Source organism: Gallus gallus, chromosome 1 (assembly GCF_016699485.2).
Source record: "Gallus gallus isolate bGalGal1 chromosome 1, bGalGal1.mat.broiler.GRCg7b, whole genome shotgun sequence".
Classification (NCBI taxonomy): domain Eukaryota; kingdom Metazoa; phylum Chordata; class Aves; order Galliformes; family Phasianidae; genus Gallus; species Gallus gallus.
The window spans coordinates 111,305,486-111,331,649 of record NC_052532.1 but is presented as its reverse complement, the minus strand read 5'-3'; the positions used below and the strand labels follow the sequence as shown (position 1 = coordinate 111,331,649).

Below are 26,164 nucleotides of genomic sequence, written 5' to 3'. Positions count from 1 at the left end.
TTTAATCAACTTAGATCTGCATTCCAGCTAGAACATATGAAACTACCAAGACGCCATAGTAATTTCACTGTCTTTGAATTTACATGGCTTCTTTTACAAGGTGCCAGATCCCCAGCTTCTTCAAGATTCAGATGATTCTCCCCAGTTCCCTAAGTTCTTTCTTACAAACTGTCAGAGCAAAGGGAAAAATAAAGATATGATGCCATTCTGCCTCACTTAAATTTTTGGTAGCTAATAGCCTCACAGACTCTTCCTTCTCTGGACGCACTCTAATTAAGACAAACAAAAGAGAAATGAAAGTGCTTTTATCTAGTCATTCAAAATCTATTAAAGCTGTTACACTACATATTATACACCATGTCAGGATATACCGCCCTTAGATTTGCAAAGAAACAGGTCAAAAGCTTAAATAAATCATGTTGCTTTAGCCTATGCATCAGCGATAGCACAGATGAAACACCAATAAATTCCCCAATTATAAGCAATATATATTCTATAAGCAATCACTCTTCCTGCTGCCAGTTAAAGCTTAATAGAACAGGACCATCACATTTTTATTCATGAACAAGACCAGAGCAAACTGCATTTTAATAAACACAATAGCGCTGAAAATGAATGACACCCAGGAGGGTTGTAAAAAAAAAATTCTGCAGATTCACTGTAGATCAGCGTGTAGCCTGCTAACATTAGAGCAGATCTGTGGTCCTAGCTAAAATTATTGTGTGTATAAGATTTAATGTTCATCCCAGCAATGCCCTGCAGACTAGTCCTGTGGTTTAACCTGGCAACAGCTCAGCACCACACAGCTATTCAGCCAAGTACTCCTCTCCAATGGGATGGGGGAAAGAACTGGAAAAAGATAAAGTTTGTGGACTGATATAATGATAGTTTAATAGGACAGAAAAGGAATGGAAATATATTTTGTGTGTGCACATATATACAAGAGCTGTTCTGAAAGCAATGCCTCATATTTTATGAGCTTGGCCCACATTATCAGAGGCAGATGTTGGCGATACGGCAGTAAAGGTCAAACCTTCCCACCAATATCCCATTACATTTTGTGGCAGATAGCAGCAGAGGGGCAGTCTGACACAATGGTGTCTAATATGGAAGTGAGTATGAAGCAAATGTGTGTCACTGAATCCTCCATGCAGAAAACATGGCACCCACTGTTTCATCAGTGTTGACATTCATCAGCACTTACTAAACGTTGACGGAGACTGAATAGTGGGTGTGAGTACAGTGAGGTGGTGGGTGGTGCATTTCAGCACTGGTGACAGCAACGTGAAAGATAAGCCACATTCCACGCAGTCATGCACAGCTGTCACACCATGAAATGAAGAGCGTCTTGATCAGGTCATCTGCGTGAATTGTCCAAATACAACTCTGTGTATAGAGCTGAATATCAGCTTCAATGCATTGGAAACAGTGGGAGTGAAGACCATGGAGCATATTGTCCTACCATGCTCACTGTATAGTCCAGATTTGGCACCTTCTGACTTCCATCTGTTCGGGCCGATGAAAGATGGCCTGCATGGACAGTATTTTCCTAGCCACAATGTCATCATAGCAGCTTTGAAACAATGGGTCACCTCTGCTGGCACGGATATTTATGAGTGTTGCATACCAACTCCTCCCACTTCTATAGTTCAGCATGATGCCATATGGTACTGGACATCCCTTTGGCCAGTTTGGGTCAGTGTCCTGGTTCTGTTGCCTCCCAGCTCCTTGTGCACCCTCAACTCCTTACTGGGAGGGCAACACAAGAAGCTGAAACATGACTCTGGCTCTGTGTAAACACTGCTCTGCAATAATTAAAACATTGGTATGCTATCAACATTGTTTCCATCACAAGTCCAGAACACAGCACCACAGCAGCCACTGTGCTGCACTTAGCTCTATCTCAGCCAAGAACAGGACAATTGGGTTCACCTTAGCATTCTCCCCAGTTGCCAGATCGTAGATAACTATGAAGGCTGTGCTAACCTTGGAAGGGCATGACGTGCATTTAGAAACCTCTAGCCAGTGCTGCTGGAAGATGAGTGGGTATGAGGAAAGCCTGTCCTCTTACAGGGAACAGAGCTATGGTAATGAAGTACAAGCAACTCACTGCCAAGAATCTGCCTGATGACAAGGGAGGAGATGCTCCATGTTTCACCCAGCATTTGGCTTGAAAGACCCCTCTGGATGTACGCAGCATTTAACTGCCTGACTTTTGGTGGTAATGGAACAACTAGCAGGGCTTATATCAATCGTCACCACAAGGAGCATTGCAGCTGCAATACACCATCCCAATAGATGGTGTATTGCTAATCGCTAGCACTATCTGCAGTTAGCAGCAAGACAACACAGGGATGAAGAAGAATAAATGAACAGCCAGTGCCCACAGTCTGGGGAAATTCCAGGAAGGACCAGGCTATTAATACCCCATCAACAGTTCTGGTGGAAAAAAGATCTGGAAAAAAAAGTGACGATGAGCATCAACAGAGTAGGGAACCTAGCACAGACTAACAATCAGATTTTGAGAGACAAGTTTTGTTGGTCTCATGTAGTAGGTAAGAGTAATCTTGTTGACAGGCTGTGCTGCCAGATTTCATGCAAGTTTTCCATTAGTGAAAATGGGATCAGAGTGTGCTCAGATAGCATCACAGCAGGAAAAAAGGCAGATCATCCTTACCATATATGAAGGAATCAAGTTCTAAAAAGATTGATTTGTCAAACCAGACCTACAAATAAATGTTTAATTACACAGAGTTAGAATAGCAGACCAAACCAAAACTGTAGTTACCTTACTTAGCAAAGGAACATCTGTTACACTTGATAGCAGGGATTTGTGCTTTAAAAGGCAAGAAGTTTGCATGGCTATTGGGACTGCACAAAAGTTAAACGCAATTTGGATTAGCCAAGCAAATCTGTTCACAATTAATCCCACACAACAATTTGAAGTACTGTTGTATTTCAACATCTCTTTCCAGAGAGTCTTACATAGCAAAGGTAAAAATTATGTGTGCTGTATGTGACTTGGCTTGTTTTTCGAAGACAAAAGCTGTCACTTCGGTGAGAGAAATAAAAGTCAGTGGTGAAAAGCTGCAGATCTACCTATCTACGATAGGGCCCTGAAAACTCTCTTGAGTAGGTAAGGAGAAATTACCTGATTTTAAGAAGCATTTAGTATCTGCTTACCAGTCCAAAGGGACCACTGTTAGGAGACACTGATATCTCAGATACTTCTGCTTCTCAGATCTGGATTTATGAACCTAACTTTGGTTATGCTACTGAAAAGCAATAGCAATTTGCCTACCAAATACAACTTGCAGAGCTATACTAATTTTCTCACTGAGACTGATGAAACAGCACTTACATAAATGAAAAGAGCACACTAATCTCCTTTCAAAAACCATAAAAGAGGATGTTTAACAAGTGGAGGGAAATAAAAAAATATGTAGGGCAAGAAATATAATTTTGAGTTTCTGTGAAGATATCAAACACAATATAAGTGAGCTCAAAAATACACTCACAATAGAACCTGGCATTAAAAAAGATTAAAGGGGAAGAAAACACACAATCCAATCAAGCTGGTAAAGCTTAATTAGCAGAGACACACCCAGAGATCAACAAAATACATTCTTTTCATTTTGTAGTACAAAGAAGCTGCATATATTACTTGTATTAAAAAGCTTCTAAAATGAATTTAATTAACTATGAAAGGCTTGATTTTGCCTTTGGGTACTTGTAAAAACAGCAGCTGATTTTCCAAGATGCACTCTGATGCCTGATAGCGTAGTTAGAGAAAAATTAAAACCTTTAGGTTTCATTGCCTCTCTGGATTCAGAGAGAATGTTGTGGTCCAGAATTTGATTAGAATTGTCTATAGTCACGAAGCTTGGGTCAGCATGTGAATTTAAATTCACACAGACCTTTGTATATTTTGGAAACTGTTTTACGAGGTATGACTTGAGAGTACAGCTTGGATTTTATGGAGCCCACAAGAGTGTTGTCCATGTGCAGGGAAAGCAAGGGCAGCCACATGGCTAAAGTGAGAGATCTGAAAGGACTGTACTACAGTTACATGGAATGCAAAACTTCAAAGATTAGTGTACCCACTTGTAACCGCAACGATGTACATGTTTACTATTCATATTCCAACTCTTTAACTGTAATTCCTTGACTATGATAATATTTTTCCATGTTTCTATAAACACAGCAGTAAAAAAGAAATAAAAGATTAAAAATAAATGAAATTAGGAAATTCCAAGGAGGAGCTACTGCTTGTGTGATATTTTCTCTATTAAGCCTTGCTTGGCTTCCAGGAAGTCCTGGCACACAGTTCTCTCCCTGGCCACTTCTACCCTGTCTCCCTTCAGGAGCTCTCCCACAGGCAGCCACCACCAAGACATGCAATATCTCTCCTCAGAAGATTTTCAGTAATTCACAGGACTGGATATGGCTCTAAGCAGGATGATAAAACTATGACACGCTGGAGTTTCAAAGGATCCTGCTACTTCCAGCGTCTCTTTTTCCATAGGTCTGTGTAAGGCATGGTGCCAATCTCACACATACCTGCCAACCTTTAGACCACCATGCTTGCAAGTATAAAAGTACCACATTTGCCACATCCCCCTGCTATATCTAAGGACACCACTTGCATTCTACCAGCATCTATCAGCAGGTCACAGCACTAGCACATGAGTGTTAGAGTCATCCCAGGCCTTCAGTCTTCTCGCAGACCTCCCAGGTTCTGTTTGCATCCATAACTCACAGCTGCAGACGTTAGCCAAAGTGTCAAGCATCCCATAACCCTAGACTTGGATGGCTTAAATGCCTTCTGGAGAAGAGTGGCTTCACTCAACTCTGGATCTCTGGACACAATTTGTATTGCTGCATAAGTTCCCTTGACTTGAGTCTTAATGCCTGGACAGACTCTGCTGGCTCAGCCCTCTGTCTGTGAAAAGCCTTACTGCCAGGCCCTTAATGCAAGGCCCTTCCCATAACCAGACAGAACCAAGGCACATCCTTCACTGCCAGCCTGGGATACATTCCGGAGCATCAGCAAGTTCTGTCAGTGCTGGGTAGGGAGGAAGGATGAAAGCCTTGACTCACATGAGCACTCTCAGTCCTGTGCTTAAAGGTGTCCACAGATGATGGCAAAAGGCTGTTTGCAACCCAACCTACCTCTAGCAATCCACGTGTTAAGACACTTGTGGTCGACTGACAGATTCTCTTTGGAAAGAGCCCAAACTTCTACTTCTGTAGCAGTTTCCCTCACTCTAGAGGTCTATTGAAAAACAAAAGGTCATTTCAACCAGCATACTAATACCACCATCCTTCCCAACCAGTTGGCTCCTAGAGATCTGAAAAGAAAATGGAGTCTGGCCTACAAAACAAGCAGCCCTGCTTGTGCTGGCTGCTGACAGATGAGGTCCCCATATCAGCTCCAGCTTTGGCAATACCAAGTATGTTTCAGTGACTTTTGACAGTATTTTGGAATGCCACCATGCTAGGAGAGCAAGATTATCCTGACAGTTGATCATGCAGATCGGCCATGTCAATTGTCTTCTACCATCAACTTTCCCCTCAGAGCATGACTTCCTACTACAATTGAGGAGATCCTGAAAGCAAAATAGTGTGAAGAAGCAGAAAAATTGTCTTTGAGAATTATGCTAGTTTAACAAAACAGTGTGGAAGCACTCATCAGTTCTACCACAGCAGGACTAATTGTTGACAGTCATCATACGAAACTGCTTTGAGAACACACTTACATAACAATTGAATGGGAAAGATGTCTCAAAACATATGGCAGAACATTTTTTCTCTATTGCTGTCAGCTTAAATGCATCAACATTTTCTTTAACCTCTGACCAGACACCATCATCTGACAAATATTTTGTCAGTCACAGCATGCCTTTTCATAAGCATATAGTGAATCTCAGTGTTAATTTCCTCAGAACTAACACAGAATGTTGCTCTTCTATGAGAGTGCAACACTCATGCAGAATAGTATCAAGCAGTATCAAGAACGGAGGAAAGAATTTAGGAACCTTAGTCTGAGAAACTCTCAGTCTGACTCCAGATACTCCCACTTCCCAGACTCGTGAAAGGGCCTTTCAGACACCTCCTGTAGAATATGTAAGAGAGCTGGCATATATAGAACAGTTGCAGTTGTACTGTTTGGAAACAGTGAAACTTTTTGAGAGCTTTTAACTAGGAGCTCAAACTTGAACCAAACCATCAGTTGCAAGGATGTATCTACAAGGATACGCACATAGATATGCATGCATATAGTAATTTGTATGTATTCTTCATTACCAGCATACTTATTTTTCTTCAAAAAACTCAGAGGATGCATATTTGAACTTGTCTTTCTACAGCAACAAACTTGAGAGCATCTTACCTTGACATGATGTATCAGCTGCTCAACTTCATTCACTTTATACGTCTCTATTCCTAACTCTTTAGATAACCGTAGAAGGCGATTCTGCGTTGGCCCCACATAGGCTCCTCCAAGGTCCACATATTTAACTTGTTTATTCTAGTATATCACACACACACACACACACAAAAAAAGATTAAAAAAGAGATGCAACTTTTGCAAACACCACACAAATTAAAAGAGCAATCTAGAGGAATTATAGAAGCATTCTAGTGAAGATTCCTCTCCCCATAGAAAACTCTATTTTTCTTGGTTAAGTTCAGGAGTGGCAATTATGAAGAATCTCGTACATGGATTTCATAAGCAGATTAATACTGTAAAGGAACAGGCCTCCCAACAAGCACAAGAACAAAGAGCCTAACCAACAAAGACCTCCGGAGAGACCATCTTCTCCAGAGAAGATGGAGTCAGAGAGGTCTGCACAATTCTTATTTGGTTAGGCATCTCACCAGAAACTAGCTCAATACAGAGTATACTAGGGAACAGCACAGATAAAGCTTTTCGATGAACAGAGGGCATGGGGTTCTCCTGGGTCAAGACAGAGCATGTGGTAAAGGAGTGAACAACACTGGTCCCCAGTCACCTTTGCCATTCCTGTAATCCATATCATTCTTCACAGGGCTTGTTACAAGTTCACCTCAAAGATTTTCATCACACAATTGGCCTTTATGGGTGTTTTTAAATAGCAATTTCTCCTGAATCTCTCCATGGGAAATGACTTTAAAACTTAGCTAATCATTTTCTCCTTCCCAGAGGAAAAGATTAATGACTCCAGTCCCTGCAGATAACATGGAAACATTCTGTCCCCATCATTCTGCCAGTCTTTTCCTACTCTTGCTTGTATGGTATCAGGAAACTTCCCTCCTGCTACCACTCTGGCAATTTTCCCACAAGGATGTCCTCTAGCAGGTAAGTTAAATAATATGCATAGATGCATAAACACATTTATTCATAATATTCACATAGTGTATGCATAATGTACATAAATATATATCATGCATATGCATTAATTGTCAATTTCACATTATTCACATGTATAATATAAACTATGTGTGTGTATATATTGTATAAGTGGGTTTGGAGACAATTACCTTTACAGTGAAGGTTCTTCCACCAACCCTGTCATTGGCTTCCAGCAACACAACATTCAAGCCTGCCTCAGTCAATAGTTTGGCAGCTGAGAGACCTGAAAGATTAGAAAAAGAAACAAAGTAAAAATGAACTAGAAACCTGCTTCATTCCTTAAAAATTGTCTTTATATATTTTTTCTTCATTTTGCTTTTCTTAAAGGTGAAGACACCAAGAGAGGGAGCAATGAGAATACAGGAGAGAACATCTCATTTTAGTTCTGATGCCATAAATCCTCAGAAATGCGGGGAAAATATCAGTCAGGCCCTCCAGCAAGTGTGTCAAGCCACTATGGGAATTAAGGGAACTACAAAGGGTGTATAAGACAAAGGGAATGCAATGTCTCAACTTTTTAGGATCACCACTGCCTTACACTTCAGCATGAATAAACTGAGATTTGTATAATCTGAGGTTCTTATTTTGGTCACGTCCCTGAATTACCAGTGGGACAGCAAGCAACATATTCTGAAGGGCAGTGTGGTCTTCTTGCACCATAGAATGTGCTGAATTAAGCTGAGCACACAGTAGGCTAGAAACCACACTCACACAGTATAATTTTCTTACCCATTGTCACCACTGTCTTGTGACCACTGCAAGGCAATCCGTTTCCTCGTGATGTCTTAGTACATGCACTTTTTGAGAAGGAGGAGGGAAATGAAGAGTCAAAGGAGATTGTTCTAAGTACAAGTCAGCCGTGGAAGAAATGCCAAAAGCAGGAAAAACAGATGGCCAAAGCTAGCATGGCAAGACTGAATGAAATGACAACGATGAAAACACTTTATATAGCAGTCCTGAATAGAAAGAGTATTAATGAGAGCTTCTTAAGGCACTACAGAACATCCTGATGGCAAACTATTAGCCTGGGACTAGGAGACCCAGTTCTTGTTCCCAGCAGAGAAGCAGCTGAGCAATGGTGGTTAAATAAACTAAGCTCTTCATTTCCCAGTGCCTAAACAGAGATGATGCACACCTATTTTTAAAGGACATAGGCATTTTCTGGAAAATAAATAAATGGAGTAGGAGGAGCTTTCGTTAAAAGATCATATTGTCCTGCTTTTACCTTCAGATGAACTTAATTTATCCTAAGTTTTCATATAAGTGCTGATGAGTAGAGAAAACCATCAATGATACTGGTATTTCCATACTTCCTTATCAAGAAAATTGTATTATGAAAACATCCAGCTGGCTCAGCAGCCTTGGCTACTCTCACAAATACTTAAGGAAGCCAAGAAGAACAGAATACAGAAAGCAGTTGTGGTGCGCAAACATGGCCCAGATCTCCAAGCAACTTTCAAGAACAGATCGGTTCTAGGAAGAAAAATAGACAAAAAATTCCCTAAACAAACACAGTTTACCACGCAAAGAGAAAAAGAAAAGAAAAAAAAATGTTGCTCTTGAGCAAAGACAAATATTTGATCAGCTGGGACAAGTTCAATAGCATTCATTAATAATTTACAGATGAATATATGATCTCAAGGCTGCTACCAGGGTAGATTTCTGCTGGATTATCACGCTAACAGATACTGACTTATCAATTAATACCACTCAGTAACCAACACTGATTAAGCTATATGAGATCTGACTTTCCTAATGAAAATCTAATGAATAAACATCTCAGTCCAGCTGGGAAAAGAGCAAGCTTATTCCCAGGAGCTGAACAGACAGAGAAGCCTCTGAAGAGATGGCTCCCCAGACTCAAGTGGAAGGCGGCTGGTTTCACAGAGCTCAGCACGGACATCACCATGTCATTTGCCTATGCACATCTCAGCCACACTACCGCACTCACCTCTCAGCTACCCACTGTTTACTCCCTATTATTTATCTGGCGGCAGGTGTCACTTTCCTTTCCCATATGTTCACAGATATACCTTCTGAGCATGGATCAGTCTTTCCTGATGCATAAATAAAAATTAAAGATCAGTGTCAGAGTGTCATGCTGGAATGGGTTGCTCAGGGAGGTGGTAGAATCACTGTCCCTGGAGGTGCTCAAGAAACATTCAGATGTTGTACTATGGAACATCGTTTAGAGGGGAAATATTGGTGGTTGGTGAATGGTAGGATGGGATGATCTTCGAGGTCTTTTCCAACCTTGGTGACTCTATGATTCTACAAAGGAGAAAGACCAAGCAGAGCCTCCCTCTCCACTGGCACTGCACTATCCCTTGCCAATTTCCAGTGGATCGGATCTCTGTAAGGACAAGAACATGTATGTCCTTGGGGCATGACTCTACAGTGAAAGTTGCAGGCTACAGGCACCATCTGACCACTTACTCCTTATCAATAGCTAATAGTCCATCTCCTTCTCTCTCATACATGGTCCAAAATCTCCATCTCCACAATGGTCCAAAATTTTTGCTGGAGAAATGATGCAAAGCTAGGGAACGTAGCCACCCTCCAACTCCTCTGCCTCAGTACTGACAGAAATCTAACACTGGGGAAGAATTTCTGGGATTGTTTAGTCCAGAGGAGACTTATCACTACAATTACCTGAAAGGAAGTTGTAGTGAGGTAGGGTTTGGCCTCTTCTCCCAGTAAACAGTGACAGGATGAGAGGTAATGGCCTTAAGTTGCATCAGGAGAGGTTCAAGGTTGGATATTAGGAAAAACATCTCAGAAAGATAAGTGAAGCAGTGGCATAGGCTGCCCAGGGAGGTGGTGGAGTCACTGTCCCTGGAGGTGTTCAAGAACCATGTGCATGTGGCACTGAGGCACATGGTTAATGGGGATGGGTTGCTGGTTGGACTTAGTGGTCTTTTTCAACTGTGATGATTTTATGATTCTAAGTGAAGGCAGAAGCTCAAGATGCAGATGGCACTGCTGAGAACCAGATCAGGTCTTGCAGCACACACAGGACAGGATAAGGCAAGACTGTTGCAAATATCACACTTTACCATAGTATCAATACCTAAGAATTTCTCTGTTCTTGGTATCTAACATATTTGACATCACAGCACTGCCACAGTACAGCCACATCACCCCTTACCATTCTTTCCCCAAAGCTGCATCTCAGACCCCAAAAAGGGCTCTTGGAGTTATACTGCAATAACGGTGAGAGGATTGGATGATGTAGAGCTAGAGCTCTCAGCCACAGTGATACAAGGACAGTTAGGGTGCCAGAACAGCAACAAATAGATTGTAATACTAATACACAAGTATCAGGCACAAGGCTGGGGTGTGCTTTCAAAATTAAAGAATTGAGAAACTCCTACAAATTACAATCTCTTTTCTGGCTAAGAGACAGAGGCTTCTCTGTGATTAACATTCCATAAAGCATGCACAGAGACCGACTGAGAAGTTTAACCTCTCACACCTCAGAATTGTTCCCAGCTCACCTATTCATCTTGCACCCGTCACTAGCCAAGAGGCAGATTTGCACTTCATCCCTGCCACTGAAAAGGGAGGCAACCAACTATATTAAAACATAAAGTTCATCCAAAAATGTGGCTAGTGCTGTTGTTACTCCCATTTCTTAAACAATGTTTTGTCATACAGCAATATCTTGCCCTTCTCTCTGGGCATATTTCTACTGAAACTGATCTAAATTGCAATACTCAATATATGAATATACAAATTGCAATCTGAGACACTTTAACCACTTGACTGGGGACAGGAATTTAGGACAGCATCCATTGCAAGACAGCTTACAGTAGTACAACAGAATATATACATACATGCATTCTTATATATATATATTTATATATATAAATGGCTAAGCAGCCCCACCTGCAGTTCCACTCGGTGAACTGATACACAGACAATTAGTGCAAACAACAAAGAAGCAGAGATGTTAGGTTTTATCTGAAGCCTTAGACTGAAAGCACCATTGTGCTTAGATTATGGTAAAGCAGGCAAGCCTTCATCAGTTACCATGGCAACCTGTTATCTAAATGCAACCACTTGGAGATGCTGGTAGGAGATTGCCTTCCAGGGGATGCTATAATGTAAGTTCAAGCCACAGAAATCATTTTTCCATCATGCAGCACTTTGCATGCACACAGATCTTACTCAGACATAATAATCAGAAGAATTATTTAACATTACTTCCAAATTCTTTCTTCCCTGTTTGAGATCTATGTGCCTACTAAGCATCATACTGCACCATTCGATGAAAGGGCTTCATCACCAGTTCACGTTCTACCCTTCAAAATTTCCTTATATTAAGAGAACAACCAATGTGTGTTTATTTTTTAATGGTAATCTCAAATTTCTGTGCTAGGGCATGATCCATACCCATATTTGGACTGATAAGTGTGACAAGTCACATTTTGCCATGCATTATGGACTACAGTGAAGCCTTAGAGTCGAAGAAATTTGACTCTTCAAAAGAATTTCTAACCACAATTCTTGAAAACTGATCTCAAGTTTGTAACACCAGACTGAGTCCAGAAGAGGACCATTAAGATGATCAGAGGGCTGGAGCACCTCTCCTGTGAAGAAAGGTTGAGGGAACTGGGCTTGTTTAGCTTGGAGAAGAGAAGGCTCCAGGGAGACCTCATTGAGGCCTTCCAGTACTTGGCAGGAGCGTATAAACAGGAGGGGGAACAGACGTTTACAAGGGTGGATAGTGATAGGACAAGGGGGAATGGTCTGAAGCTGAGACAGGGGAGGTTTAGGTTAGATATTAGGAGGAAGTTTTTCATACAGAGGGTGGTGACGCACTGGAACAGGTTGCCCAAGGAGGTTGTGGATGCCCCATCCCTGGAGGCATTCAAGGCCAGGCTGGATGTGGCTCTGGGCAGCCTGGTCTGGTGGTCGGTGACCCTGCACATAGCAGGGGGGTAGAAACTAGAGGACCTTTGTGGTCCTCTTCAACCCATGCCATTCTATGATTGTCTGGAAACAGCAAATTTACTGAACACTTTTAACTGAAGTACTTCTTACTGACTACTTCTTACTGAATACTTTTAACCTTATTATTTCCAAAAAATGTAACTGGAATGGACAAGATTGGAAACAGCCCCTCTGAAACTTCTCAAAATGGTATTTCTGTGTTTGGATATGGATATTTGTATCCATTTAGTATACCTCTATCATACTCTGGACATCTAGACCAATGCACAACAGCAGTCCCATCAGAAGGATGTTCTCTCTCCCTCAGGCTACATCCAATTCCATTGCAGTGTACAGGGGATTGGGTGAATAACTTGGAGGGAGAGGCTGTAAATAACATCTATTTAAGATATTCCTGCAGTTCCTGTTGTACCTTCTCTGAATTGCTTGCTGTTTTAGCATGTTCCCTATATTTACTATTTTTTAAGAACAAAACATCCCTTTTCTCTCATGTATGTGATTATGAAAATTATCCATAAAGTCTTAATTTTCATGGAGGGGGTGACAAAAAAAAAAACTACCTCTAAAGCAATGGTATTCATATGGTACTCAGCTAATAGTTTCCAAGATGGCTGTCAGAAATCTGTTTATTTTATAACCTTATAATTTCTCTCTCCAACCAAAATTTTGTTTTGAGCAGGCTGCCATCATATTTGTACTCCATTTGCTTTGAAAATTTGAAATGCTGATTTTCCATACTCACCTACAGAACTCACAGCTGGATTTCCTCAGTCATGAAATTCACTGATACTTCCCCCCTGTGGCAGTGGGGTTGGAACTCGATGATCCTTGAGGTCCATTTCATCCCAAGCCATTCTGTGATATGCTTCTCTCTTTATCTACTTGCTTTTTTTGGCACCAAAGGTAGGTTTCCAACACACTAGGCAGGGGAGTTGTAATATCAGTAATATGTGCCACACACATGGAGCTGCATACAAAAGTTGGTTGTATAGGCAGGCCACAATCCCTGGAAGTATTTAAGAGAGGTGTAGATGTGGCAATAAGGAACATGATTTAGTGATGGGACCACGATTGTATGGCCTTTGGAATAGGCAAGAAGCTGACCAGAGGGGCCAGAAATGTAATTTCTTTTAATGAAAGCAAGAAGTCTCATATAATCACAAATCCTGAAGTAGCTAGTAGCAGCGATAGGAGGTGAGGAAATATCAAACTCTACCAGGAGAGGTTTAGATTGGATATCAGGAAGAACTTCTTCATAAGAAGGGCGGTGAGGAACTAGAACAGAATGCCCCTAAAGGTAGTGGAGTCCCTGCCCCTGGACGTGTTCAAGAAATATGTAGATGTGGCACTGAGGGACATAGACTAATGGTGGGTTTAGTATTGTCAAGTTAATGGTCAGACTTGATCTTATGGATCTTTTCCAATTGGAAAAACTGGAATTGAATTGTATCCAGTAAAGCAAAATACACCCATCTGTCAAAATACACTGCAGAAGACATTTCAAGGAGAATCCCTTTACTCATGGCTAACAAAATCACTATGTATGACTGAGAGCATTAGGAAGAAGCAAAGATGAATATGCACTAAGCAGATGAGGTAAATCTAAGAGGAAGCAGAGAAACACTCCTTCAATCAGGATAACTCTCTGTGAAAGTTCCTAGCATCTAAAAATTAGTTCAGTTAAAGGAAAAATTCCATTTGCTGTTGTTTAGACCTAATTATGCTGAAATTCAAATAAAAAGCCTCCATGCTTATACGCAGGGCTCTGCTCTCTGACCTCCTTTTCAGAGCTGTCACAAAAAAAAACCCTGTAAGTGCAGTGCTCGGAGAACAACACAGCATATCAATGCAATGCTGAAGTACAAGAAGGGATGAGGAGTGGAACCAGAGGAAAGACATTTTCCTACCTGTAGCTGAGCAGCCATTTGGCACCTGTTAGTTTTCTCCTTGAAATCTACCATGGTTTCTTCACTGCATTATTGTATTAGAAACAGCAATTTAATAGCACTGTTTTTGTTTGTGTTGACCTCTCTAATGAACAAAATCTGATTACTGCTCTGCTGCTGAGAGATTGAACCTGGCGTTGGTCACCTTTACCTCTGTCACTCACGATCATAACTAAGTTAAAATATTTTAATTGAAGTAATGGCTCGAGACAATAATGCCTACAAGGCATTGTAAGTAAGAATTGAAAGTTAAAAAAAGGCAAAAGAAAACAGTAGCCTGGGGTCTGGGTGAGATAAGGTGGTACAGCCATTTTTTGTACCTTCCTTCTCATTACAAAACAGTCAAGCAATTTTTGCTCTCATGAAGAATACTTTTCCTTCGTAAATTCAAGAGACATGCTCAAAATTGTAATGGGAGCCCTACAGCAGAGACAGCTAGGACTACACAGCCTGAAACTCAGCTCACATCAGACTGTCCAAGTGCTTTCAAAAATGATAGCATGCATAAGAGAATAATAGTGAGTTTTCCTTCTTCACTGCATCCTTAGTTCTTTGCAATATAAGGTTTGCAGCATCCAGATTGTTCCAGTTCTAGATGAGAAAAAAGCCAAAAAGGGATGAAATGCAAAGGGCTGGCTACGTGGACAGTGAGATACTGCAACCCAACAGTACCTTTTATTAACCCAGCTCTTCACTTAGATCTGTACGTTTTTGAATGTGAATGTACTCTTTTAACCCCTGCAATTTGAGCCACATCTACAAAAGTACTTTAGATATTTTGCTCAATCTCATGGAAGAAAAAGACAAAATCACAGTTCAGAACCTCATTACACCATAGAGCTGTGTCTCGAAATTATTGCCTTGGTTATTCTCAATATCCTACCTCCATGCACTGAACAGCACAGTGAAAGGTATCAAAGCAACATGTAGTTCTATTGTGAGTGGAGACACTCTCTCTTTCTAAGCTGTATTACGGTGCAGTAATGAATACCACCTACAGTGCCTGAGAACTTAAAAAAGCAACAGTTTCTGAAATCCCATAAACATGTTATCATTCTGCCTGTCTAAAATGTGCATTTATTTAAAATATTGGTACATAGAGCATAACATTTCTGTCTAGGATACAGCATTTTATGAGCAAATATAATTTATCCTTGTTAACATTTCATAGTTGAGCTGAGGCAGTGAGTTTTTCCATCCTCTGAGCTGGCTCCATAACCTTGTCACTGAGGTCGGGATGAACGTCCCAGTGAGATAATGCAACTTTACAAGAGCATCAGTTCTAGTCCCAGCCCTCAACCTCATGTGATCTTCCCCTCCTGGCAATGTTTCTAGATGATTCATGCATAGTGCAGGGAGGTCTATTTATTAAGCAGTCTAAATTTGTCCAAGGCTTCACACCTTGGAAGCAATACAGAGTCTGGCTAGCAATGAGTGAGACAAACTGGTAGCACTTTAGCTCAAACCCTGTTATATGTGGAGTGAAGACAGTTTGTTGCATTTGTGTGGAAAACCATTGTCTTCCACGCAGTTCTGCCTCAGCTCAAGCACTGAAACCACAGCTGTCCTGCCCTTGACCAGGGCTTCTGTTTAGTTTTTGTTGTATTTTTACACTTGAGGTTTCCAATGAAACTTTAGACTGACAAAAACAGGCACTCCAGCATTTTAAAGGATGAATACTTCTAGCATCAGTCATTTACTGTGCGCTTTGTTTATTTTAAGGAATTCTAGTATCTTACACGTGGAGTGATAGATCTATTCAGTGCCCAACTCACACTTGGGTCTCATGCTTAAAAGAGTCAGAAGTTATTTTGTATGCTCCAGTAAGGTAAATACACACACACACGTATATATGTATGCATATATTCCCTACAGTAAAGCTGGGGAGGGACTTTTCATAAGGGCAGGTAGTGACAGGATGACAGGAAATTGCTTTAAACTGGAAGAGGGTAGATTTAGACTAGATATCGGGAAGAAGTTCTTTACTGTGAGGGTGGTGAGACACTGGAACAGGTTGTCCAGTGAGGTTGTGAATGCCCCCTCCCTGGAAGCACTCAAGGCCAGGCTGGATGGGGCTCTGAGCAACCTGGTCTAGAGGGAGGTGTCCCTGCCTATAGCAGGTGGTTGGAACTGGATGATCTTAAAGGTCTCTTCCAACTCAAACCATTCTATAATTCTGTGATATGCTGAAGAGTTAACATTAATTGCATTTCTATTATTACTACCTGTACTGCAATATTATCTGACAGTTTCTATCCCAAAGCCTCCTTCAGCTTAGATAGTGCTTTTCCTGCTACTTTACAACTTACGCTGCTTCAAAACACAACAAGCTGAGGAAAGAACCAAAGCAGACAGAGATAACTGAAAGACAAGGTAGCACTACATCACATGTATCATAGCATTAGAACCAAGCTTAGCACAATGACCTGGGGAATGACTCAGCCCCTTCCTCGCTGAGGCACTACAAGGGTAGCTTACTAAAAGCATCCTTTTAGGCATTACTGTTACATAGATATATAAAAGCAAATAAAATGCCAGCCAGATTTACTCTTGAAATGAGTTTTTCCTTCTGCACTGTAATGTGGGGAGAAAAAGTCCATAGTTACTCACAGGCATCCATCTAGAGATGGTCACTTCACAGGGAAACTATCAAAGCCCCCAGCTGAGCAACCAGGTCCTCATTCTATAGTCGTTCATTTTAGTTTACCTTTTGCTTGATCTTTCACTAATTATCTTCATCCAATTGCATCTATTAGTTACAGATTTACATTGCCAGGGCTCGTCTGGGTGTTACTTTCAAATATCCACCACATTGTGCTCTGGTGATTCTCTGAGAACTCGTGCTACATGTATGTACACCCTACATGTATACAAGTAGGTACAAACACATACATGCACAAGCTAAGTACTGATAGCTTGTGCAGCTTACAAAGATTTGTGAACTCCGTCTTGAACAACTGAAAAGTGTTCTGCTGCCCAGTATCCTGTATAATCAACTGAATAATCATACATGCCTGACAGCTTTTTGTTGATCACTGCATTTCTTGATGGTTGGCTCAGGATAAAGCATTGCCTGGCTGAACTAAGACATCAGCTGGGCTGAGATACCAAAAGCTGAGGACACAGATGTCACCCAGGGAGGCTCAAAAGGGAACCACCAAAGAATTCCAAGTGACTGTCTTCCCTCTATCTCTAATTACAGGCAAGAGAAAGCATATAAATTCATTAAGGTTGGAAAAGACTATTAAGACCATCTAGCCCCACCACCAATCCATCCCCACATGCCCACTAACCATGTCCCTCAATTCCACACCTCCATGTTTCTTGAACACCTCCAAGGACGGTGACTCCACCACCTCTATGGGCAGCCTGTTCCAGTGTACCACCACTCTTAGCCATACAAGCTAAGCATCTTATTAAATGTGTTACAAAAAAAGAAACACATTACCACTGTATTTGCACCATTCTGATAGAATGTGTGGAGGAAAAAAAAAAAAAAAAGGTGAAGGAAGCACAAAGGAAAAAAGAAGTATCCAAACTGTAAAACAAAAGAATTTACACTCTTTCCTTTCCTCAGTTCTGCTCATTACTTAGCATAACTCACTGATTCAGCCTCTAATGATGCTAGTCTCATACTATTAACTCACACTGGAACAAAAGAGGTGTCTTAGTCCAATATTCAATGACTAAAACATGGATCTATCACTTGAGCAAACAGGGTGAAAGTTTATATGCAAGCTATTCAGGCCACCAGGATATTATATAGTATGAGCTGGCTGTTTGATCAGCTGTTGCTGTGTGCAGTCTACCATGAAGACTGTATTCAGTATTCTACCTTGATGGCATAATTCATCTATAAAAACTAGCTGGCTGAGAGGTAGAAGGCTACAGAGGCATATTTGAGGTATTTTTTGCTTCTCACTCCCAGTTGAGTCATACTGTAGAAACTAGAAAACACAATGTAGTTGAATAATAGAGACATGATATAATAGAATGTAACATAATAGTACAGGCATAATGTAATAGATGGAAAGGCTTCGAGTGAATTAAAACTTCGTGGAACTCTTGAACCACTTGAAGTAAGGGATGTCAAATAGAGGTCACTATCCTAATCGTTGCAATTGCAAGATGCCAGAGGCCCTAATGAACATCAGCCAGACTCTTTGTTCACTGCTAAGCACGGAGCACGCAGAGCAGAGGTATGGAGGTGAGGGAATGGTACAGCTGCACACCCACCATGCTCAGGCATAAAGAAAGATGCATAATTTCAGCATCGACATCATTCCTCAAAATGAATTTTATTTTAAATAAAACAAGAAGTAGCTGAGGCAGACTCAGATGGAAATCACCCAAACTTACTCAGAGTCTCTTCAGCTCACCAAGACAGCTGCCTGTTTACCAGGTCTGTACAAATTCTCAGGTGGGTACAGTTTACTGGCAGCAAGGGCAGCATGGAAAGGAGTAAGGAAGAACAGATGGAGGAAAAGATGAATTGAATTCCTTCAAGCAGATTTGTCCCTACAAATATTTCACTTTTCTTCTTCTTGGAAGCCTGCTCTACCCATAAGTAGCATCATCACTGTTTCTTGACTTTCAAGTCAAGGCAACATCAGTGTGGCACTTTCCAATCTTTTTGATAGGCACTTTCCAATCTTTTTGCTAAACGACTCAGAACTAAGGATCTCCTCAACTGAGATACTGAAAACTGGCAGGAAAGAAGAAACTGGGCAAAATACAAATGCACAGATGAGTTATTGAAAATAATACGAGACATTCATGGTTCAAGTAACAAGGTACTGCTCCTACTGACCACTGAAATCAGAAAAATGTATCTTCAAACAAGGATCCTACATAAACCTTAAACACATCAGCCTCTACACAGACTAGTCGATTAGATGAATGATCACATTTTAACAAGCCATCTCATAAAGCAAGAACCTTAGTATGTGACATAAGTTTACAAGGATAAAATAGGTTATCAGCCCTGGAAGAAAATCACGTTAAGTTCAAAGACAGCTACATAAAAATTAAATGATTGCAACTATAATGACATGAATGCAATTTCCTCATGTAATTAAAGCCCAACTAAATGACAACTGATTTCAGAAACAGTATAACAGAGTGCTTTATAAATACATCAAGATAAATCCTCTGTAAAGGAAAGCTAAAGAAAGGCTTTTTAATCCACCATGGTACTGCTTAGAAAACTTCTATAACCAACATAAACTTTATCACTGTACCACTCTATGAAGTAGCTGCTAAGAAAGGGAGGCAAAACACAAAGGCAAGCTCCTCCTGTTCTGGAAAGGAGTAGTGAAAAAATATTGCTTTTTGTGTTTAATTAACAGAACTGTTTAACTGCAGCTGTTGGTTGTGCTACAGAGAAGCAAAATGTATCAGTGGGAAGCATGCCAAAATCACCCAGATTGTTTACACACATAGTAGTAACTTCTGAAGAGGAGAAACTTTCTCGGTTGACTGAATTATGTATAAGACCTAATCCAATGTCATTAGCTGTTGCGTGAGATATGTAAACAGAGCAAACTCAGCTGGTTTATGATACTATGTGCAGTGCTAGAAGTTTACTTTTGGGACAATCAGGCTGTCTAAGCTTGCATTGCTCAGGCTGTCTACTAAAGCAATACAATCAGTCCTACTTAGCTTTTTGCCACAGCTCTCCACCTTTTGGAAAGACTAACACCACTCACCAGCTCTCTTTAAGTCCTTGAATATTCCTGAGATCACATCAGACACCGTGAACAAACCAAGGATGGAGCCAGAGGAATGGACTGCTCCTCACAGCCTCTAGGACTGGGCAATGGAGTTTGACCAGGACTTGTGTCATAGTAGTGAATATCTCTGTCATGTGGTGGAGATTAACACTACCATTTGCCATAGTGGAAGGATCATGCTGAATTGTGTGACTTGAAAATTACTTCTAGCCTTGCTGAAACCAAAGAGTAAAATGGGCAAATCAAAATTCATAGGAATACAGAACTTATCTTTTGGCAATCTATTGATGCTACAAGACAATTATAGAAAGAAAGAATAAAACTAGGCAAGGAAAGGACATAGAGGATGGAGACAGGCAATGCAGGTGCTTATCTACTGACAGGGTGGCACAGCAAATTATTTTTTACTGCAACTCCATAGACGAAGAACACAAAAGTAGAAAGTTTACTCTTTCCAAGTTACTATCTTTGAACCGTATAACTAAAAGTATTCCAAAACAGCACGTTTGCAGTGTCTTTGCTAGAAAATAGAGCAGAACAACAGGAGATCTGCAGAGCAAAACAACCGTACCTTGAATGTCCCATGTTATGTATGTGAAAGGTGCTTTATTTCAGACTAGTTCTTATATCCTATGGACTGAACATCCTATTCAGGGGTTGGAGCTCAAACGGTGAGCTTGAGAAGCCGTGCTCCTACAGCACGGCTTCTCAAGGAAAAATTAATGCAATGTGTTTGCTTTGACAGTGCTCTGTGATACACACCGTAGAGCAGTAAATAGAGTCAATTAGGAGATCTGCTTAAGGTACAAACCTGCTCTGAACCAACACACTAATGCACATTAATATCTGGTACCACCCCTGGTGTCATTAAGTCGTAGTCCAGTCCTAAACTAGACACTATGACCAATCTACTGAACTAGAAGTATCACAGAAGGAGATTTCCAAGCAAACAACACATTGAACTGTCTTACAAAGCACTGTCTTACAAAGTACATCTTCTCCTGTGTCTAATCCTGTTTGTCAAAAATAGAGAATTCAGCAGTACTGACAAGAAAACAACCGTGAACTTTGTAGTCTGCAACACTAACATGAACTGCTACACACAAACTTGTGTTCTCCAGCAGTTACCTCGTAACAGTTAGTCAGGAATCTTTTGCAGTAAGTTTTGGTATCCTAACAACTTTTTTTCTGAGGAAGTTTTCCTGTTTTGCTGTCTGCATGTGATGAACTTTCCCTAATACCAGCCTTCTGTAACAGTTAAATAAGTTAATGGAAAAGCTTTGCTTAATGATGCATTGCTTTGAGCCTTGGGAGATGAGAGTGCTCCTTCAGACAGAAGGGAAAGCTTCTTATCAAATCAACTTTCAGATCAATTAGGAGGTATCAGCGAGTGACTTACAACTACTGTCCCTGCTGCCTAGGCTACCAGCCTATCTCACAGCATTACACAGCTGCTTTCTGCACTGTTTGTTATGAATTGCCAAGGCTTGCGTGAAAAATCTAAGTCAGTTGGCAGGCTCTGCTTAATTGCTTTGTGCTCCTTCACAGTAGCCATGAACACAGCTGAAAACAGAAGGAAGAACTCCTGATGGCAGGGACAGACAATTGAAAATGTGAACAAAGAGCTTCAACCAATAGAGAAACATCCAAGATTCTCTTTGCCTGTTGCATCCTACTGTGAGTGATACCCCTCTGCAGAGGGACTTGGAGGTGGTCACAGTCCTCCCTCAGAAGGGTCCAATCCAATGCACAATGAAATACACAGCTATTTCAATCATGCCTGTGTGTTTGTTTTCCCAAATAGACAGATGGTACAGGACTGCCAGATTGGGAATGCTCTCCAAAAACAGTGCCTTGTTTGACAAACTGGATTTCTTCAAGAGAGAACTACTATGACACCATAAATATCCACCAGGGAGAACAAGGAAAACACCAATAAGCAAGCAGAGGAAGTTATGCATCTCACATATGCTTTTCTTGCAATGCATCTTACATTTTGTTTCAAAAACTAATTTTGCCCTCTGCTTCAGTCTATTTTAAAACAATCTTCAGATAATGGACTCCAGAACACCTGACCTGTTTTGTTTTGTAAGTAAATTGAAATTGACTTAGAGATGGAGTGAGAGACACTGTAATCATACAGTGCATTAAACCTTCACACAAACGAAGAGAAAGACTTGAAGAGTACAATCACATCGCAATACCACAATGATAGGAGTGCAAATATTTTATAAGTCTACCATTTCAATAGAAATATTTCTATTGTGGCAGGTTTTCAGTCAGGAACATACATGAACACATCAGGTTGCTTGTGAATGAGAAAGCACTAAGCACACCTCAAATGACATTCGCTGTAAGTCAAAAAAGACTTTGCCTTTCACAAAGAACTGATTAACCTCACTTTGATTGCAAAATCTATGCACTACTGATTTACAAGAAGCATTTTCTTAAGTACGACTAAGTATGACTAAAGTATAAGCAATGTTAGGTTAAAATCTGGTCTTTTGCAACAAAGGCAAGAGGTCTCTGCAGCAAAGGCAGGGACAGGAAGGCAGTTCTGAAAGCATATGGAAGAAGTTTTTTTTTAAGTGAAACCTCTGAACAGCTTCCAAAATTTGATTTAAGAACATTTCTTAAGTTTTCTGATGCTTCTGAACAATCAGAAGATCCTATCACTGTGCAAGTTCTGAAATCTCCATGGAACTAATTACCCCCTTTCATTTCCACTCTAAATATTCCTTAGCATCAAGCATATTCCATACAATCCGTGGTTCTCTTCATACATATGGGCACTTCTTTTTAATCTACATCATTCACAGAAATGTCAAAGACTGCAGCGGTTTTGTCCATAAAACAGAACCGACTGCTCAATAAATCCTCCTGTTGCTGTTCCTTGTCTGATTACATAGGACAAGTTTTACATATCCCTGTAAAAAGCCTCTGCCTACCCCTCTTGTAGGCCCCCCTTTAAGTACTGGAAGGCCACAATGAGATCTCCCAGGAGCCTTCTCTTCTTCAAACTGAACAAGCCCAGTTCTGCCTGTCTTCACAGGAGAGGTGCTCCAGCCCTCTGATCATCTTCATGGCCCCCTCTAGACCCGCTCCAACAGCTCCAAATCATTTTGCATTGGAGGGCCCTAAGCCTGGATGCAGTATCTCAGTACAGAGGGGCAGGATCACTCCCTCTCCCTGCTGGCCACCCCTCTTTTGATGCAGCCCAGAAAATGGCTGGTTTACTGGGCTGCAAGCATGCACTGAGTCCTAATGCATATTTTTTCATCTGTCAGTACCTCCAAGTCCTTCTGGACGGAATTCCCTATCTCTGTTCTTTCAACTGCACCACCTGGTGTTGCCTGCAGACTTACTGAGAGTGCAATTAAAATATCAATAAAATAAAATGCAATATCAAACTGTGGGAGTACTCAAATGGACAGCTTGTATCACCTTAAAAAAAGTAAATAAATAGAAAACAGAGAGCTGAAAGCTGCCTCTGTAATGTTTGTTTGCATTTCTGCATCAGCACAGCAGCTTTTTGTTTCTTCATTGATCAGCTTCTGTGTTCACTGCTGTATGAGCCAACTCAACAACACTTAGCCTGAAGGACAGGGGAGCACTCCACTGTTTTACATCAGTGCACCTACCAATGCCTGCCTCCCCTACAGGCAGAACAGCTCATCTCTGTCAGCTGCTCCTGGGACAGCTCAGAAACAGGGACTTTCTGAAGGAAATCAAACCTGGAGCACTAGTAAACCTAGTCTCTAAAGAGTGACCCATTTCAAACATCAAAAGCTTCGTTCTCCAGTCAACAGGTGACCAGCTCTCTGCAGCAGTCTAGCACGCCACGGACAGTTTTCAATAAAGGCAAGGAGATATAAAAGCACGGTGTTTTATGCACCTGGGTGCAAGTCCAATGATTTACAAAAAGCACACAGATAAAAGGTAAATGTGGAGTAGGAAATAACAGCTAAAGTAAAGTGACTGAAGAGAGTCACTAGTAATTTCTGTGCGTGTGTATTTTTCAAGCCGCTGTGTGGGAGCTGGAGAAAAACTGCTACAGCATGAGAACAGAGTACTTCGGAGCAATCTGGTATAGATAAAAAGTAAATGGAAAACAGGTTTCTTACAACCACTTGCCACTTGTTTCTGTCTGCAGGTAGAAAAGAGCGAAGCACACAAGTGAACACAACGCAGCACGGCTGCTCTGCTCCAAGAGAAAACATATGAAGTCTGTGCAAGCTTGCCGTGATAATATTCCCATGGCAACAACGAAAACCGAGGACATATTAAAATCTGTTACACTAACTCTGATTCCAACTCATTAATGAGAAGGAACCTGTAGCACTGCTTCTGTACAAAAACATGCCACTGAGGCTTTAGAAGACATGAATAGATAACAGTGGTTAATTTTCTGTAATGTTTTCATTATGAAACAAGGTGTAAGTTAAAAATTAGCCATAACAGTGTGCTTATAATCAATTCTGTTTCATAAAACAGCGATTTTTGCTAACCACATAAATACACTTCAAACATTTAATAATTATTCAGCAGTTTCTTATCACAGCTCCATCCTTAGGAAAAGATATCAGAGTCTAAAGGCCCAGGCAGTTTATGGAAACAATCAGCTCTAAGGCAGCATGGTGGCCAAGCCCTGTGGAACGAACACACCATTATCCACTGCATATTGTACACCTTCCTTTCACAGTGCACACCTCAGCATAGCGGTTATGCAAAAATCAATCTACCTTATATGAATAAGTAGGGGAAATTAAAAGCCACATTAAATAGAAAAGGAAGGATGATCTTACTGGGCTTTCTAACCTTAATGATTATACGATTCTATATGTGTTGTAACATATTTTGATTAATTTGTTTGCAACACAAGAGACGCTGTTTGGATCTGTGGACATGCATACTCGTTATGCGCTAGTGGGACTAACATGTCATTAGCAGAGGAACTACCACATTGCATACCTTCCAACACGCACAGCCCAAATAGCAGCTGTTTCATATGTCAAAGGCGCAGAAGAAAAACTTAAAGAACCTATCACACATAATGCAATTTAATTGGGCCCACGCATCTCAGAACAAAATGCATGAGCAAGATTCATTCTGGGCATGCACAGCACTCTTCCAGCAGGATTAGGCTAAAAAGCAGATTGCCACTGAGTGCAACAAAGCTCCCAGGCCTGCTGTTGCTTTCTGCAGGCTGCTGGTCTCACCTCCATCACACCTGTGCTTAGAAGGACTAGAGACTGGGGAAATGACCCAGCTGCTTTCTGGCATCGTTCTTTTATGCTTCTACCTGCTCTAAACAGAAGACATCCCAACACTTATATCAGACATTCGTGACCGAGGGCCTCTACATAACATCCCTGGACTCAACCCAGAAGCAACAGTGTGCATCCCTCATCTTGTCCCAAACTTCCAGGGGTAGGAATGACGTGGGTTTGGAGAATGTTGAGGCCGGACAGCAGAGGAAATTGAAAAAAAATAAAATAAATAAAACAAAATAAAGTCTGACCAACGTGTCATAGCCTGAATTACGGACGCTTGACGCTTAAAGACTCGTAAGCTGAGACGCCAGCACTACCTCCCCCAAGCCCCCCCCGGCAGCGCCCCGCTCCTGGGGCGGGGACCCCCGCAAGGCACCGTCCCGAAGCCGTCGTCCCCATCACCCGACCGACGCTCAGTCCCCGGGCACGGCCACCCTGCCCTCCCGCCGAACCCACCTGATATGCCGCCCCCGACCACAACCACGTCGCATTTCTGTGCCATGGCGCTGCCCCCCGCACCGACCGCTGCCTCCCACCCTGTCGCGGCGACGGCTCCGGACAGGCTCCGGTGGGCGGGCAGCACAGCCCCGCCCAACCGCCGGGCACCGCCTCTCGTCGCCCCGGCTGTGAGGGAGCCTGCCTGGGGAGGCGGTAGGGGAGAGACCGGGGTAGGGGGCCGCGGCACTTTGTCCTCGCCTACCTCCCACGGAGTTAGGCCTGTAGGTGAAAGGAGAGAAGAACACTAGCTTTTCCAGAAACAAGTGTCAACACCTTCACCTTCGGTCATTAGGCTGGTTCCATACAAACACAGTGCGGTTTTCCATCTCTTGGGTTTCTACTTTACCATAAGTGAGTCTCCAGCAG

The 26,164-nt window shown here is 41.5% G+C and overlaps 1 protein-coding gene across 2 annotated transcripts in view; it reads right to left on the bottom strand.

Moving 5' to 3' along the window:
- Window positions 1-25,878, bottom strand: part of MAOB (monoamine oxidase B) — a 53,432-nt gene extending 27,554 nt beyond the window's left edge. The window contains exons 1-3 of one of the 2 annotated variants that reach the window (XM_416766.8): window positions 25,757-25,878; window positions 7,522-7,616; window positions 6,392-6,529 (exon numbers count right to left, since the gene is read on the bottom strand). In XM_416766.8, the coding sequence (XP_416766.2) occupies window positions 6,392-6,529; window positions 7,522-7,616; window positions 25,757-25,802 (279 nt within the window). In that variant the 5' untranslated portion in view covers window positions 25,803-25,878. Of the gene's footprint in view, window positions 1-6,391; window positions 6,530-7,521; window positions 7,617-13,091; window positions 13,536-25,756 lie in introns of those variants that run through there. The other variant, XM_046904413.1, reaches the window with a different exon arrangement.
- Between the last annotated feature and the right edge of the window lie 286 nt (window positions 25,879-26,164).